Here is a 19,107-nt window from a genome sequence, read left to right on the forward strand (position 1 = left end):
CTATCGAAAGGGTGTTCAAAGCATTACCGTTCCTGTTTAGTATTACACGCTAGTCGTGGTGCGTTACTGACGGCTAAGCAGATAGACTTCTGCTCTGTTACCCCTGTGATTGTAGTCTGTAATATTAGTCCAGTTGATTTTAAAATATTTTAACCTTCATTTGGAGTCCCTGCACTTCCATGGTAGCCGTGGGGCTTTGTACCAAATTGCCTGTTCACTAAGAGCTGAGTTATAGTTCTCAGGAGTGTGAGTACCCATCTGTTTGATATACCTATTGTGTGCATAACAGACTTCAATATTTTATTCTCTATTCTTTGAGAGGTTCCTTGAATTTCATCAGAGACCTGTATACTTTTGTTACGCCTACTCCTATTGAGGATTCCTTGGGAGAACCACATTAAAGGGAGATTAAACACTTTGAGATGGTAATATGAAATGATAAATTATATATATATATATATATATATATATATATATAAACCTCTGCAATATACTACCATTATTTATTTTGTCCCCTTTCCCTGTAATTCCATTCTGAAATTGTGAGCTTTTCTGTTTCTGTTAGAAATGGAAGTGCAGAACACAGTTATATTCCACACAGCCATTGGCTGCCCACTCTAGTGCTAATATTTATAAATGTCCCTAATTGGCCACAGCAGAGAAGTTACAACATGGCAGCTCCCATTGTTTTATAGACATTAAAACTTAACACTTATTTTAACAATATTTAAACAGCTAATGAAACTTTAAAAAATACATCTACATGTTATTCTCAGACTAATATTTTGTTTGAATGCGCAATTCTATCTAGCATTTATTTAGTGTTTAGTGTCCCTTTAATACATATTTATATATCATTCATGTATTGGTTGTTTGGGGACTAATACACTTATTTATGTATTTTGCAATACACTACATTTTATGAGACATGAGACATTTATTATCAAAAGGCCTTTAATGCCCCTTTGTTCTCACTCTCTCTGAGAAATTGTCAGTTTTGTTTTTGAAGGGCAGAAAATGTGCTAAATCAATCGTTATGGACAGCAAACAGAGCATATATTCTATCTCTGTGCCGTAATGCAAGTAACATAATTCAGATCAATCACTTTTATTATCTTACTATTGCTCAAACAGAATGATGAAGAAAAGCAAAGGATGAGGAGGAGGTTGCTGCCCTAGAGAATAAACAATGGTGATAGAAAACATGACTGTAATTAAGATTAAAGGGATATGAAACACAATTTGTTCTTTCATGATTCAGATAGAGAATGCAATTATAAACAACTGTCTAATTTACTTCTATTATCACGTTTTCTTTGTTCTCCTTGTATCTTTTGTTGAAACGCAGGAATGTAAGCTTAGGAGCCTGCGCATTTCTGGAGAACTATATGGCAGCAGTTTTGCAAGAATGTTATCCATTTGCAAGAGTACTAGATGGCTGCACTATTTCCTGCCACGTAGTGGTCAGACACCTACTTAGGTATCTTTTCAACAAAGGGTACAATGGGAACAAAGCATTTTTTTACAATAGAAGTCAATTGGAAACTTTAATAAATGATATGCTCTGTCTGAATCACAAAAGAACATTTTTGGGTTTTATATCCCTTTAAAGAGACATGAAACCCAAAACGTTTCTTTCATGATTCAGATAGAGCATACAATGTTAAACAACTTTTACTTCTAATATAAAGTTTACTTTGTTCTCTTTGCATCTTTTGCAGAAAAGAATACCTAGGCAGACTCAGGAGTAGCAATGCATTACTGGGAGCTAGCTGCTGATTTGTAGCTGCATATAAATGCCTCTTCTCATTGGTTCACCCGATGTGGTCAGCTAGCTCCCAGTAGTGCATTGCTGCTCCTTCAACAAAGGATACTAAAAGTACAAGGTAAATTTGATAACACAAGTAAATCATAAAAGAAAATGTTGTTTCATATCTCTTTAAAGGGACAGTAAAGTCATAATTAGATATTAATTTAGACAGAGCATAAACATTTAAACTTTCCAATTTACTTCTATTATTTAATTTGCTTCCTTCTCTTGTTATCCTTTGCTGAAAATGTTATCTAGGTAAGCTCAGGAGCAGCAAATAACCTAGGTTCTAGCTGCTGATTGGTGGCTGCACATATATACCGATTGTCATTGGCTCAACCATGAGTTTAGTTAAAAAAACAGTACTGCATTGCTGCACCTTCAACAAATGATACCAAGAGAATTAAGCAAATTTAATCATATAAGTAAACTGTAAAGTTTTTTTTTAAATTGTATGTTCTACCTAAATCATGACAGAAAAGTTTTGGGTTTTATGTCCCTTTAATAATCAAGAAACTATTGCCATGCTGCTCTCAGAGAAAAATGTGCCGTTAGGTTGTTAAAACAGAGCGTTCAATATTCTCAAAGATTTCCTCTACTTGATTACAATTTAGGAACACACTTTTCTAATCATTTATTCAGAAACTCTGTCTTTCGACTACAAACAGAAAACTAATAAATAATTAAAACAGAGAGAAAAAGAAAAACCTTTTAAAAGTAAGAAAATTGCTTTAGGCTCATTTAGTTTAAAAAAAAAACACATCACAGAGGCAGGGGCTACAGAGCAAATACAAAACGTAGCGTGTAATTGTACAGAACTAAACTGTAGATTTCAAAAGTACAATGTATCTAACAGGAAAAGAAGCTGTAACCGACATCTAAACATTATTGTAGATAAGGTTATTTAATATTTTTTTCTGACATAAGGCATAACTTATTTATTAAAGTGCACGTGTATACAATATAACCAATGGACTATATATATATATATATATATATATATATATGCATACAGTATATATATATATGTGTGTGTGTGAGTGAACTGTGCAGCAAGATAGTTAAAGTGATAGAAGGTCAAATGTGCATAAAAGCATTTTTGCAATATATTTCCATTAGCAAAATGTTTCTAGTAAAAGTTATGACTGTTTTTTCCGCAGAGGCATACACACATATGCTGTGAGAGTCCATGCCCTAGTATTCAAACACCACATCTTCTCAGATTGTCAGAAGTGGTTTGTATGACACAAATTAAGTCATCACAGACGCAATACACACCATCGTCAACTCTCGAGGGGAAGGGTGTTGTTTGTATTCTCTGGTCACATGTAGCATATGTGTGTATGCCACTGAAACTTTTACCAGAGGAAGTTTGGCTAATGGAATAATATTGCCAAAGTGCTTCAATTTAAAAATGAAATGCACCCATGCACATTTCATTTTTGACCATTCAATTTCTCTAAAGGTTTTGACATTGCTAAGCAGTTCAGTGGCACACCCCTTGAAAAGCCTTGTGAAATTAATAATTTTGGTCTCACTTGCTGTGGCAAATCAAAAGCGGTTCTATGCTGAAATCAGAAGCACTATCTAACCACACCCTTTACACAGACAATACAGGTTACCAGTCCTTCTGGAAGGAGAAAGAAAGTACAATTTGCCAATATACACATTACAGCAGTATCATACAAAATAATGGATGTACGCATTCATATTTTTACTTTGCTTAATTAAATATTAGACATGCGCACAGACCAAAAAAATGTTTTTTTTTTGGCACAAACCATTTGTCATGAAACAAAAAAACATTTCTTTTGTTTCATCTGATAGTCACTCATGGTGTTGTTCGGAATATATTTTAAAAAAACATTCACCGCAAATTTCTTCTGGGGAAAGTCAGGAGAAGCTGGACAGCAGCTTAAACTTAAAGGGACATAATACTCATATGCTAAATCAATTGAAAGTGATGCAGCATTACTGCCGACAAGAAAATATCACCTGAACATCTCTATGTAAAAAGATGTTTTACCTCAAAATTTCTACTACTCACCAGAGTAAGTGCTTTGTGAACAGATACTTAAAGGGCCATGAAACCCACATTTTTTCTTTCATGATTTAGAAAGAGAATGCAATTTTAAACATCTTTCTAATTTACTTATATTATCTAATTTGTTTTATTCTCTTGATATTCTTTGCTGAAAAGCATATCTAGATATGCTCAGTAGCTGCTGATTGGTTGCTGCACATAGAAGCCTTGTGTGATTGGCTCACCATGTGCATTGCTTGTTCTTCAACTAAGGATATCTAAAAAATGAAGCAAAATAAATAATAGAAGTAAATTGTAATGTTGTTTAAATTTGTATTCTCTATCTGAATCATGAAAGAAAATTTTTGGGTTTAGTGGCCCTTTAAGCTACTGCCCAGCTGCAAGTTGAAAAGAAAGAAAGAAAAAAAACAATAGCCAATCAGCATCAGCAGTGCTGAGGTCATGTTGTGCCTTGCTGTGATCTCATGAGATTTCACTGAAATCTTGTGAGATTTTATAGTAAACGTCCTTAAACTGAATAGGATAATAGCATGATGTGCCTGCACATGTCAGATGCACACATCCAAGTCCTGGGAGTAGCATTCTGATTGGCTTCTTTAAGTCTATTTACAGTAGGATATAAATACTTAGGAAATTTTGAGGTAACTATCTTGCTTTTTTACATGGAGATGTTCAGGTGATATTTTCTAGTCAGCTTTTTATAGCTATGCTGCATCACTTTCAACAATTGGGTATCATGTTCCTTTAAATAAAATGAAAAACAGAATTTATGTTTACCTGATAAATTACTTTCTCCAACGGTGTGTCCGGTCCACGGCGTCATCCTTACTTGTGGGATATTCTCTTCCCCAACAGGAAATGGCAAAGAGCCCAGCAAAGCTGGTCACATGATCCCTCCTAGGCTCCGCCTACCCCAGTCATTCGACCGACGTTAAGGAGGAATATTTGCATAGGAGAAACCATATGATACCGTGGTGACTGTAGTTAAAGAAAATAAATTATCAGACCTGATTAAAAAACCAGGGCGGGCCGTGGACCGGACACACCGTTGGAGAAAGTAATTTATCAGGTAAACATAAATTCTGTTTTCTCCAACATAGGTGTGTCCGGTCCACGGCGTCATCCTTACTTGTGGGAACCAATACCAAAGCTTTAGGACACGGATGAAGGGAGGGAGCAAATCAGGTCACCTAAATGGAAGGCACCACGGCTTGCAAAACCTTTCTCCCAAAAAAATAGCCTCAGAAGAAGCAAAAGTATCAAACTTGTAAAATTTGGTAAAAGTGTGCAGTGAAGACCAAGTCGCTGCCCTACATATCTGATCAACAGAAGCCTCGTTCTTGAAGGCCCATGTGGAAGCCACAGCCCTAGTGGAATGAGCTGTGATTCTTTCAGGAGGCTGCCGTCCGGCAGTCTCGTAAGCCAATCTGATGATGCTTTTAATCCAAAAAGAGAGAGAGGTAGAAGTTGCTTTTTGACCTCTCCTGTTACCAGAATAAACAACAAACAAGGAAGATGTTTGTCTAAAATCCTTTGTAGCATCTAAATAGAATTTTAGAGCGCGAACAACATCCAAATTGTGCAACAAACGTTCCTTCTTCGATTTCGGACACAAAGAAGGCACGACTATCTCCTGGTTAATGTTTTTGTTAGAAACAACTTTTGGAAGAAAACCAGGTTTAGTACGTAAAACCACCTTATCTGCATGGAACACCAGATAAGGAGGAGAACACTGCAGAGCAGATAATTCTGAAACTCTTCTAGCAGAAGAAATTGCAGCCAAAAACAAAACTTTCCAAGATAATAACTTAATATCAACGGAATGTAAGGGTTCAAACGGAACCCCCTGAAGAACTGAAAGAACTAAGTTGAGACTCCAAGGAGGAGTCAAAGGTTTGTAAACAGGCTTGATTCTAACCAGAGCCTGAACAAAGGCTTGAACATCTGGCACAGCTGCCAGCTTTTTGTGAAGTAACACAGACAAGGCAGAAATCTGTCCCTTCAAGGAACTTGCAGATAATCCTTTCTCCAATCCTTCTTGAAGAAAGGATAGAATCCTAGGAATCTTTACCTTGTCCCAAGGGAATCCTTTAGATTCACACCAACAGATATATTTTTTCCATATTTTGTGGTAAATTTTTCTAGTTACAGGCTTTCTGGCCTGAACAAGAGTATCAATAACAGAATCTGAGAACCCTCGCTTTGATAAGATCAAGCGTTCAATCTCCAAGCAGTCAGCTGGAGTAGGACCAGATTCGGATGTTCGAACGGACCTTGAACAAGAAGGTCTCGTCTCAAAGGTAGCTTCCATGGTGGAGCCGATGACATATTCACCAGATCTGCCTACCAAGTCCTGCGTGGCCACGCAGGAGCTATCAAGATCACCGACGCCCTCTCCTGATTGATCCTGGCTGCCAGCCTGGGGATGAGAGGAGACGGCGGGAATACATAAGCTAGGTTGAAGGTCCAAGGTGCTACTAGTGCATCTACTAGAGTCGCCTTGGGATCCCTGGATCTGGACCCGTAGCAAGGAACCTTGAAGTTCCGACGAGAGGCCATCAGATCCATGTCTGGAATGCCCCACAGTTGAGTGATTTGGGCAAAGATTTCCGGATGGAGTTCCCACTCCCCCGGATGCAATGTCTGACGACTCAGAAAATCCGCTTCCCAATTTTCCACTCCTGGGATGTGGATTGCAGACAGGTGGCAGGAGCGAGTCTCCGCCCATTGAATGATTTTGGTCACTTCTTCCATCGCCAGGGAACTCCTTGTTCCCCCCTGATGGTTGATGTACGCAACAGTCGTCATATTGTCTGATTGAAACCGTATGAACTTGGCCCTCGCTAGCTGAGGCCAAGCCTTGAGAGCATTGAATATCGCTCTCAGTTCCAGAATATTTATCGGTAGAAGAGATTCTTCCCGAGACCAAAGACCCTGAGCTTTCAGGGATCCCCAGACCGCGCCCCAGCCCATCAGACTGGCGTCGGTCGTGACAATGACCCACTCTGGTCTGCGGAAGGTCACCCCTTGTGACAGGTTGTCCAGGGACAGCCACCAACGGAGTGAGTCTCTGGTCCTCTGATTTACTTGTATCTTCGGAGACAAGTCTGTGTAGTCCCCATTCCACTGACTGAGCATACACAGTTGTAATGGTCTTAGATGAATGCGCGCAAAAGGAACTATGTCCATTGCCGCTACCATCAAACCTATCACTTCCATGCACTGCGCTATGGAAGGAAGAGGAACGGAATGAAGTATCCAACAAGAGTTTAGAAGTTTTGTTTTTCTGGTCTCTGTCAGAAAAATCCTCATTTCTAAGGAGTCTATTATTGTTCCCAAGAAGGGAACTCTTGTCGACGGAGATAGAGAACTCTTTTCCACGTTCACTTTCCATCCGTGAGATCTGAGAAAGGCCAGGACTATGTCCGTGTGAGCCTTTGCTTGAGGAAGGGACGACGCTTGAATCAGAATGTCGTCCAAGTAAGGTACTACAGCAATGCCCCTTGGTCTTAGCACCGCCAGAAGGGACCCTAGTACCTTTGTGAAAATCCCTGGAGCAGTGGCTAATCCGAAAGGAAGCGCCACGAACTGGTAATGCTTGTCCAGGAATGCGAACCTTAGGAACCGATGATGTTCCTTGTGGACAGGAATATGTAGATACGCATCCTTTAAATCCACTGTGGTCAAGAATTGACCTTCCTGGATGGAAGGATTGTTCGAATGGTTTCCATTTTGGACGATGGAACCTTGAGAAACTTGTTTAGGATCTTGAGATCTAAGATTGGTCTGAACGTTCCCTCTTTTTTGGGAACTACGAACAGATTGGAGTAGAACCCCATCCCTCGTTCTTTTAATGGAACAGGATGAATCACTTCCAGAAGATAACCTTGGGAGACTATTTCTAGCGCCCAAGGATCCAGAACATCTCTTGCCCAAGCCTGAGTGAAGAGAGAGAGTCTGCCCCCCACCAAATCCGGTCCCGGATCGGGGGCCCGCATCTCATGCTGTCTTGGGAGCAGTGGCAGGTTTCTTGGCCTGCTTTCCTTAGTTCCAGCCTTGCATTGGTCTCCAGGCTGGATTGGCTTGAGAAGTATTACCCTCCTGCTTAGAGGACGTAGCACTTGGGGCTGGTCCGTTTCTGCGAAAGGGACGAAAATTAGGTTTATTTTTGGCCTTGAAAGACCTATTCTGAGGAAGGGCGTGGCCCTTGCCCCCAGTGATATCAGAGATAATCTCTTTCAAGTCAGGGCCAAACAGTGTTTTCCCCTTGAAAGGAATGTCAAACAATTTGTTCTTGGAAGACGCATCCGCTGACCAAGATTTTAACCAAAGCGCTCTGCGCGCCACAATAGCAAACCCAGAATTTTTCGCCGCTAACCTAGCCAATTGCAAGGTGGCGTCTAGGGTGAAAGAATTAGCCAATTTAAGAGCACGAATTCTGTCCATAATCTCCTCATAAGAAGAAGAATTACTAATAATCGCCTTTTCTAGCTCAACGAACCAGAAACACGCGGCTGTAGTGACAGGGACAATGCATGCAATTGGTTGTAGAAGGTAACCTTGCTGAACAAACATCTTTTTTAGCAAACCTTCTAATTTTTTATCCATAGGATCTTGGAAAGCACAACTATCTACTATGGGTATAGTGGTGCGCTTGTTTAGAGTAGAAACCGCCCCCTCGACCTTGGGGACTGTCTGCCATAAGTCCTTTCTGGGGTCGACTATAGGAAACAATTTTTTAAATATGGGGGGAGGTACGAAAGGTATACCGGGCCTGTCCCATTCTTTATTAACAATGTACGCCACCCGCTTGAGTATAGGAAAAGCTTCGGGGGGCCCCGGGGCCTCTAGGAACTTGTCCATTTTACATAGTGTTTCTGGAATGACCAGATAATCACAATCATCCAAATTGGATAACACCTCCTTAAGCAGAGCGCGGAGATGTTCCAACTTAAATTTAAAAGTAATCACATCAGGTTCAGCTTGTTGAGAAATTTTCCCTGAATCTGAAATTTCTCCCTCAGACAAAACCTCCCTGGCCCCCTCAGACTGGTGTAGGGGCCCTTCAGAAACAATATCATCAGCGTCCTCATGCTCTTCAGTATTTTCTAAAACAGAGCAGTCGCGCTTTCGCTGATAAGTGGGCATATTGGCTAAAATGTTTTTGATAGAATTATCCATTACAGCCGTTAATTGTTGCATAGTAAGGAGTATTGGCGCGCTAGATGTACTAGGGGCCTCCTGTATGGGCAAGACTGGTGTAGACGAAGGAGGGGATGATGCAGTACCATGCTTACTCCCCTCACTTGAGGAATCATCTTGGGCATCATTTTACTAAATTTTTTATGACATAAATCACATCTATTTAAATGAGAAGGAACCTTGGCTTCCCCACAGTCAGAACACAATCTATCTGGTAGTTCAGACATGTTAAACAGGCATAAACTTGATAACAAAGCACAAAAAACGTTTTAAAATAAAACCGTTACTGTCACTTTAAATTTTAAACTGAACACACTTTATTACTGCAATTGCGAAGTATGAAGGAATTGTTCAAAATTCACCAAAATTTCACCACAGTGTCTTAAAGCCTTAAAAGTATTGCACACCAAATTTGGAAGCTTTAACCCTTAAAATAACGGAACCGGAGCCGTTTTTATATTTAACCCCTTTACAGTCCCTGGAATCTGCTTTGCTGAGACCCAACCAAGCCCAAAGGGGAATACGATACCAAATGATGCCTTCAGAAAGACTTTTCTATGTATCAGAGCTCCACACACATGCAGCTGCATGTCATGCTGTTCTTAAAAACAAGTGCGCCATACCGGCGCGAAAATGAGGCTCTGACTATGATTAGGGAAAGCCCCTATAGAATAAAGTGTCTAAAACAGTGCCTGCCGATATTATTTTACAAAAAATACCCAGATTAAATGATTCCTCAAGGCTAAATATGTGTAAATATGATCGATTTAGCCCAGAAAATGTCTACAGTCTTAATAAGCCCTTGTGAAGCCCTTATTTACTGTCTGAATAAAAATGGCTTACCGGATCCCATAGGGAAAATGACAGCTTCCAGCATTACATCGTCTTGTTAGAATGTGTCATACCTCAAGCAGCAAAAGACTGCTCACTGTTCCCCCAACTGAAGTTAATTCCTCTCAACAGTCCTGTGTGGAACAGCCATGGATTTTAGTAACGGTTGCTAAAATCATTTTCCTCATACAAACAGAAATCTTCATCTCTTTTCTGTTTCAGAGTAAATAGTACATACCAGCACTATTTTAAAATAACAAACTCTTGATTGAATAATAAAAACTACAGTTAAACACTAAAAAACTCTAAGCCATCTCCTTGGAGATGTTGCCTGTACAACGGCAAAGAGAATGACTGGGGTAGGCGGAGCCTAGGAGGGATCATGTGACCAGCTTTGCTGGGCTCTTTGCCATTTCCTGTTGGGGAAGAGAATATCCCACAAGTAAGGATGACGCCGTGGACCGGACACACCTATGTTGGAGAAATAGTTGTATATAATGCTACTACTACATATCAACAGCAGCACACAAAACATATTTAATTTTTTTTATATATATAAATATTGTTAATGGGGTCAGGATTGTCCAAGTACAAATGTGAAGTTTACATACTTTTTGGCTAATGCAGAAATTGATCAGTTGACAAGGAGATTGCTAGATCATTATTAAATAACTATTTTGCATGCTTTCATTAGTTTGTTTTTGTTAATGGTACCACTTGTTTACTGATTTCAGAAGAATACAATGATTAACAAAAAATGAGTTGCTTTTTACATTCATGTGAATTCAAAGTCTATTTAATATGCTATGGGAACTTAAGTTTGTGTTTAATATGTTTAGGATATCATGGAACTAAGTGAAATCACAGACTATGTAAAAACAACAGCTTTAAACAGTTTATCCTCATGCGGTTTACCTTGCAATGCTCCACTCAGGTTCAATACGCAGAACTTTGGGGTCATCAATGTATTCAAACTGCAAATTGCTGTCCAGCTGGGCTCTGTCCACACTGACAGACACATGCACAGTACCCAAGCCATGTGCAGATGGTGCCGACACACAGACTATTTCATTGAGAGACCTCCTGCAATAGGGAAGCCAATAATAATTTTACTTTATATTCAACAGTGAATTGTGAAGAGATGAAACACATTTCTCTGGTTTACTTAACACGTCTTCTCTTTTTTCCCTCTCCGTACCTTACATCACCTTTGCATTATGTTTGTGTGTTTCTAGTTTGTGTGTTTTTTTGACTAAAAACATCAGGTGTTAGATATAGCGAAATACTAGTTCTCTCACCTGAGTGCTAATAGCAAGTCTATATTCAGTACCTTAAAGGGACGTAAAAGAACAATAATAAAATACTCTAAAAACCTATAGCACTTTATTATTGCACTATAGATTGTACAGAACTATGTGTTTCCCCCACAAAGATGGTTAAACACATAGATAAAGTCAGCTCCAGCACTGAGCTGTACACTGTTGGTAATTGGCGACTACACTGTTAGTGGCTGGAGAATATGCACATATGCTGCCCCTGATTGGCTTGCTACCTGTGTTTATATCAGGACCAATAGAGCATTGCCAATCTGGAGCTCACTTTAAATATAGGATTAACATTTTTGCAGGGATTAAACACATACATAGTCCTGGGCAAGCAGTAGTGCAATTATAAAATGTATGTTAAACTCATAAAGCAATGTCTATTTTTGTGGAATGTTTTGTATGTCATTTTAAGAAATAATCTTTCATTTAAAAGCTACCATGTTTCTTTTTTTGTTTAGTCAAAATACAGAAATTAGTTTACGAAACCCTTGCAAAAGTTACCCACATAACATCATCAACAAATGTCTGGAACTAGGCCTGCCCCCTCGGCCATGTTTTACTGGAAACTTATGAGTTATACATGCTGCAGGGTATGCAGAGAGAAATATGGATAGTGCTGTTCAGGGTCACGATTTGTGTTCTGTCCAGGGTTGAAATTCATGTTCCTACCTGCACACCCTGCAGCATGTATAACTCATAAGTGCCCAGGAAATCATGGTTTAGGTGGCAACCTTATCTGGAACCCTGATTGTTTCAAATATTTATAAACATTCTAAATATAGTTTAGTTTAATGCGCTGTATAACCGTATTATATCCTAAAATATATTTGCTATTTTACATTCCTTGTACTTACGCTTTACAATTCTTCTGCCATTCTCTACCAAGTAAATTAGCTTTCATGTGGTAATTGTACAACTGTTTAAGACTCTTCAGGAACAAAGCACTTCAGTTACCCATTTGTATAATTACTTTGCACTCTGTATTACACTCACCTCTATTTTTTTTTCTTAAATCTCAACAGATTTCTTTGCTAGATCTCATTCCAATCCTTCTATAAGTGCTCTAGCAAACATTCACTTGTTTTGTATGTCTCTCACACACAATTACTGTGTCTCACAAACTTTCCCAGTCGTCCATACGTTACCATTCATGCCTGCTATTTACGCCAATCTTCCATTTCTAATTCTTTGATATATACCGTCCCACTCAATCATTCTTAACCTTCCTTCTTTTTTTCTCTAGACCCGCTTTTATTCCCAAGGGACGGACGCACATCTTTATTCCTCTCAGCGTGTGACATTCATCGTGTATTTCACGTTTGCAGTGTTTTGGGTCCCATTTTAGCAAAAAGATAAAGGAATACGAGTGACCTTACAGCTTCTTTCACATGGAGCAGTGCGTAAGGGGGCAATATTTAATGAACTCCGACAGATTGAGAGAATCACACACCTGCTCACCGAGCAATAAAATAAATGTTTCAGAGTAGTTCAGAGCAAAGCAGAATCACAATTATGTGTTTTATGTATTGAGCTGCCTCTGTGCCGAGGCTAACAATGTACTATATGCAGAGAAAAAAAATCTTTAGTGCAGTTTTCTTGGTTTCTCAAGCACTGCAAATTTTTAACATTCTCCAGTTGATTTACTTACGCAAAATCCATCCAAGCTAATGACAAATATCTGTCTGTTTGCAATTGTTATCACGTATCGCTTTAAAGCACGTTTTTTCCCATGTTTAAGAGAATGGGATTTTACTGTTAACTAGTAACATACAACTAAATCAAACAAGTGTGATTCTAATGGGTTGAAATACCATTAAAATTAACTTAAAAACATTTGATTTAAAGGGATATGAAACCCCAAAATGTTCTTTTGTGATTCAGACAGAGCATACAATGTTGAAAAAGTTTCCAATTTACTTCTATTATCTAATTTGCGTAGTTCCCATTATATCCTTTGTTGAAGAGATACCTAGGTAGGTGTTTGGAGCACAACATTGCAGGAAAAAAAGTCCTGCCTTCTAGTGCTCTAACACATTCTTGCAAAACTGCTGCTACATAGTGCTCCGTAAATGGGCAGGCTCATAAGCTAACGTCCCTACTTCTCAACAATAGGTACCAAGAGAACGAGGAAAAAAAATAATAATAGAAGTAAATTAGAAAGTTATTTAAAATCACATGCCCTATTAGAATTATGAAATAAAAAATTTGGGTTTAATATCCCTTTAAATAATAAGTTTTTGCCCAATAAATATCTTTAATGAGTTGGAACTGGGACCTGTATTTCAAGCAAAAGGGATAAAACACAGCAGTAGTGTCACACACTTCTCCCACTCAAATACAGTTTCAGACATTAATTTAGCCAGTGAGCCAATCAGGACAAGCTATTTATATGTGTGCTCAAATTAGCAGCTACAACCTGATCACAAGAGGCATAGGGGCATTCAAAGTCAAGCTCTTTGTAGGGGTTAATTGTATAGCTTGAAAATGGAGTTTGTAAGAGCATTTTATTTTTACAATGATTTAACATTTCTGGAGCGGTACTTTCTTTATACTTATATAAAATTAGATAAATTAGATACTGTTTTAACCTCCTGGTATAGCAATGATTTCAATGATGCAGTGTGACAAGTTTTGAAAGAATGAATGCTTGATTTATCGATATAAGTTTGCTGAGTGAAAGTACCAATTTTGGCTTTATCGTCAGAATGATAGATTGCTCCTATGGTGACAACAGAGATCTGCCAGAGAAAGTCAAACGTCTGCCAAAGCTCAGCAAAAAGGTTTTAAAAACTGACTTTGTTTTGGATTTTTAACGTATATTTCATATTCTTCATCTGATACTATTTTAACTATGATCTTACTAAAGGGAAATGAAAGTCAAAATTAAAGTTTTATGATTCAGATAGAGCCTTTCATGATACAGGTAGAGAAAAAACAAACAAAAAAAAGCTTTGCATTTTACTTCTAGAATTGAATTGTGCACTTTCTTTTTATAAGTGTACACTTTCTGAGGCTCCAACTCCTGCTAAGCATGTGGAACTCACTGTATATACGCAAATAGATTTGTGATTGGCTGATGGCTGTCATATGATACAGTGAACAGGGAAATGGGAGGAAACGTTTAAATGGGTCAGAAAAAAATTCTACTGCTCGTTTGAGGCCTAGATTTATAGATTTGTCATAGATGATTCACAAAGAACTTTGTGAAGATGCGATTATGTTCTAAATTAATTGATTACCTCTTCACCTATACTTGGTGAGCGTTCCTGGGGATTTTTCACCTACACTTATGTCAAACAAGTGGAATTCCTGAAGACTCTCTGCCCCTGTAAAGTATGTCTTCTCATTGGCGTGTCTCACTATTTAATGTTGAAAAGGTTGACCTGATTTTTATGTTTTTCTTTTAACTTTTCCAAATTTACTTTTGTGCAAATGTTTATTTCTTCCTGTTTCAGTTCATTTGTGCTTGTTCTATGCGGTGCAGATGTGACAAGGGGCAGGTAGATATCTTCCTAAACTGTGTGATTTTTAACTTTCAATATTGCGACATATTAGATTTACAAATGTGTTCTATTGAATCTAGGCCAGGGTTTCTCAATTCCAGTCTTAGATTACCCATAACAGGTCACATTTTTGAAGTACTTAAACACTGGAATTGAGAAACACTGATCTAGACAATAGTCACATGTACTAGTAAATTTGATGCAGTCCAATGGGTGTCAACCACTAGGGTACAAAGTGTTTTTTAAATCCTTACTGCTATGATTATCAGGAATACATCAGTTCACAATAAAATGCTTTTCACAAAAGTATTTTTTGTTGGATTATGTACAGTTAAACACACTAATTTTGCATTATAATAAACTTAGCACAACCCTCTCTGCTCATGTTAAACATATTATTTTAGTAAAACACATTAACTTATTACATCAATACAGACAAAGTAGTAAGCAGTGCCGTAATTAGGGGAACGCGCTGCTGTCCCTCCAGAAAAGATGTGCCTAACCTGTGAGTGGAGCAATCAGTACACATTTAGAAAAAGTTCCTCCATAATAATAGGCAGCACATATTTAACGTTAGTGGTATATACCAGTGAGCAGTAATAATTAAAAAGAAAAGTTTATATTTTATTTTTACAATGTTAAAACTTACAGGAAACAAATAGCGTAGGTACAAACAGAGCAGCCCTCTACATCTTATGACGCGTTTCATGCCGTATTGGCATTTTCTTAAAGATTTATTTTAATAACTCATGAATTATTGTAAATCTTTATCTAAATCAAATGCCTAATGACAATCAATATTAATCTACAGAAGGAACATTTTTATATAAAAATGTAGCTGATGTAGCTATTAACCCAGTTTTAACTATTAGTGAATACATTTTTAATTAACCTTTTTTTAACATTGACTGTCAATCTAAAAATGAAGTTTAGCATTTTTAGATTTTTTGGATTAACTGTAATATTCAAATGTTACATTCAATATTTGAACATCAGGATAGGGAAATATAACATTACTTTATTAATTAATTTATTCTGAAAAAAATAGATTCATCCAAAAGTTATTTTTGAAGAACACGGCAAAACAATTCTTAGATTTATTGATTGCTTTTTACTGTACTGAAATCCTTATTTGTTTAAAATACCAGCTATTATTAAAAATTGTAAGCTAAAGTAACAAATATAATGCAATAACTCACTTAAAGCCATGTATTAGCCAATTTTTGCTTGCATTCTGGACAGTGCTATATCCAGTCCTCGATAAGCACTCCAACTTTCAACTACTTCCTATCTCTAATTATTCAGCAATCTCTGTCCTCCTTATTTATTGTCCATCAGGCATTTCCCACACCCCAAGTTTAATATCAGTTGGAAAAGTCTTTTATAATGATGCATATCCCCAATTTTTTTGCAGCTGTACTAAATTAGCCTCTTCACATTTTTTTGCTCTTTAATATCACTGCATTTTCAAGTAATTCTCCTGTCTCATTAACCTTTATGCTGACAAAAGTCCGACAGCACCCAAGTATTATTCATGCAATACCCTTACACGTGCAGTAAGTGCAGTTTGTATGAATATATAATAGAGTACTGTGAATATAAACAGGACAGATTCAATGCATTGTACTAGTCCAGTACAGTCTAAAGCCAACCATAGAAATCTGTCTCATAGATTAAAGTTCAGCAGACTCAAATTTTACATGTCCTATGTGCCATCCTTTTCAAATGCTGTCTGGGCTTAGTGGTCTCACTTTGTTCAATTACAGAGCCCACCCTTTGTGTGTGTATAATATTTTTCAATCTATCTATCTATCTATCTGTCTGTCTATCTCCTCTATTCAAACAATACACATAAGTGTTGCTCTCACAAACAGTACCAGAAATAATTAACACAGGATCCTGTATATTTTGTGTCCTAGTTGTTCAAAAGAGAATTATACTGCAGTATAACTCCCATATGCCAGTCACAAATAAAGTTGGTTTAAATAAAAAATAAAAAATTAAAGTTTACTTTGCAGGACAACTGCAAACCTGTCTATCTTAATATAACACAATAGGGTCGATTACAAACGGAATGATTTATCTGCAAAAATCCCCACAGACTTCAATGGTTTATGTGCTGATAATCATTAGATACATTTTGTAAATGATTGTGATTAACCTAAAATTAGTTCTCAAGCTTTATTTAATATCTGACATATTATAATATATAATAAAAGTAGCTCTCCTTCACTAAACTTTGCAAGAAACTATAATTGTAATGGGAAAAAAAGAATAAAAAATATAGTACTCATAGTAAAGATCACTATTTGCAAAATATATATATATATTTTTGATTGAAAACGGTTAAGGCAGTTAATACAGATTTAAAACTGACAGGAAGTGCATACCTGTGTATACCTCAGCTCAAGAAAAAAAACAATGACGAAAACTGCTATAAAAATTGATATCTTAAAGATAATTAAAGAAAAATAAATGAATGTCCCTTTAAAGACAATGCAGCTAATTAGCATGAGCTGACATTTCCCGCTGGATGTTAATTTCAGAGCCAATTTGTATCTAGTGACAACTCAGGCTCTAGAGTGAGGAGGTCGCAGTAGAAGATGGATCGTGAGGTTTCTTCTTTTTGCCTTTGAGAGCACCAAGATAACTGACCTTACGGAAATACCAAGTCAACCACTAACAGGAACCTGAACCTGACTAATACAGCGCAGACTTTGCTTCATTCTTGCCATTTTTGGATAATATTAAGTCTCTCTGGAGTAGAGAATGAAAAGACCATGTATTTGTAATTCCTTATAAGTGATGTATTAGACACTTTACTATATGACACTTTTATTGCTCACCCCTTTATCTAATTCCGCAGTCTATTTTCCATGTTAAGTGCACTACCTATTCTCTCACAATCTGTGCATTATTTTCTCTTTAATGCCCTTCATTTCTCTCCTTGTCTTATTTCATTTACTTTCATATCCTATTCTCTTATTATTTTGTCTTTCAGATTTCTGTTTCTACCATATGTCTCGCTATGGCTTTGTCTTTCTCTCACTCGCTCTGTCTCGCTTTCTTTCTCTAACTCCCTCTCCCCCTCTCTATCTTTCTCTAACTCCCTCTCCCCCTCTCTATCTTTGTCTAACTCCCTCTCACCCTCACTATCTTTGTCTAACTCCCTCTCACCCTCTCTATCTTTGTCTAACTCCCTCTAACCCTCATTATCTTTTTCTAAATCCGTCTCACCCTCACTATCTTTGTCTAACTCCCTCTCACCCTCTCTATCTTTCTCTAACTCCCTCTCACCCTCTCTATCTTTTTCTAAATCCCTCTCACCCTCACTATATTTCTCTAACTCCCTCTCCCCCTCTCTATCTTTCTCTAACTCCCTCTCACCCTCATTATCTTTGTCTAACTCCCTCTCACCCTCACTATCTTTGTCTAACTCCCTCTCACCCTCTCTATCTTTGTCTAACTCCCTCTAACCCTCATTATCTTTTTCTAAATCCGTCTCACCCTCACTATCTTTGTCTAACTCCCTCTCACCCTCTCTATCTTTCTCTAACTCCCTCTCACCCTCTCTATCTTTTTCTAAATCCCTCTCACCCTCACTATATTTCTCTAACTCCCTCTCCCCCTCTCTATCTTTCTCTAACTCCCTCTCACCCTCATTATCTTTTTCTAAATCCCTCTCACCCTCACTATCTTTCTCTAACTCCCTCTCACCCTCTCTATCTTTTTCTAAATCCCTCTCACCCTCACTATCTTTCTCTAACTCCCTCTCACCCTCTCTATCTTTCTCTAACTCCCTCTCACCCTCTCTATCTTTCTCTAACTCCCTCTCCCCATCTCTATCTTTTTCTAACTCCCTCTCACCCTCACTATCTTTGTCTAACTCCCTCTCACCCTCTCTATCTTTGTCTAACTCCCTCTCACCCTCTCTATCTTTCTCTAACTCCCTCTCACCCTCACTATCTTTCTCTAACTCCCTCTCCCCATCGCTATCTTTTTCTAACTCCCTCTCACCCTCTCTATCTTTCTCTAACTCCCTCTCACCCTCACTATCTTTGTCTAACTCCCTCTCACCCTCACTATCTTTCTCTAACTCCCTCTCACCCTCTCTATCTTTGTCTAACTCCCTCTCACCCTCTCTATCTTTCTCTAACTCCCTCTCCCCATCTCTATCTTTTTCTAACTCCCTCTCACCCTCTCTATCTTTCTCTAACTCCCTCTCACCCTCACTATCTTTGTCTAACTCCCTCTCACCCTAACTATCTTTCTCTAACTCCCTCTCACCCTCTCTATCTTTGTCTAACTCCCTCTCCCCATCTCTATCTTTTTCTAACTCCCTCTCACCCTCACTATCTTTGTCTAACTCCCTCTCACCCTCTCTATCTTTCT

General features: G+C 38.0%; 1 protein-coding gene across 2 annotated transcripts in view; it reads right to left on the reverse strand.

Annotated features, from left to right (window-relative positions):
- PLXNA2 (plexin A2) overlaps positions 1 to 19,107 on the reverse strand; it is a 458,521-nt gene that overhangs the window by 83,951 nt on the left and 355,463 nt on the right. For both annotated transcript variants that reach the window (XM_053706686.1, XM_053706687.1), the window contains one exon: positions 10,803 to 10,970. In XM_053706686.1, coding sequence (XP_053562661.1) covers positions 10,803 to 10,970 — 168 coding nt within the window. The remainder of the gene's footprint in view (positions 1 to 10,802; positions 10,971 to 19,107) is intronic.

This window comes from Bombina bombina, chromosome 3 (assembly GCF_027579735.1).
Source record: "Bombina bombina isolate aBomBom1 chromosome 3, aBomBom1.pri, whole genome shotgun sequence".
Taxonomy (NCBI): Eukaryota; Metazoa; Chordata; class Amphibia; order Anura; family Bombinatoridae; genus Bombina; species Bombina bombina.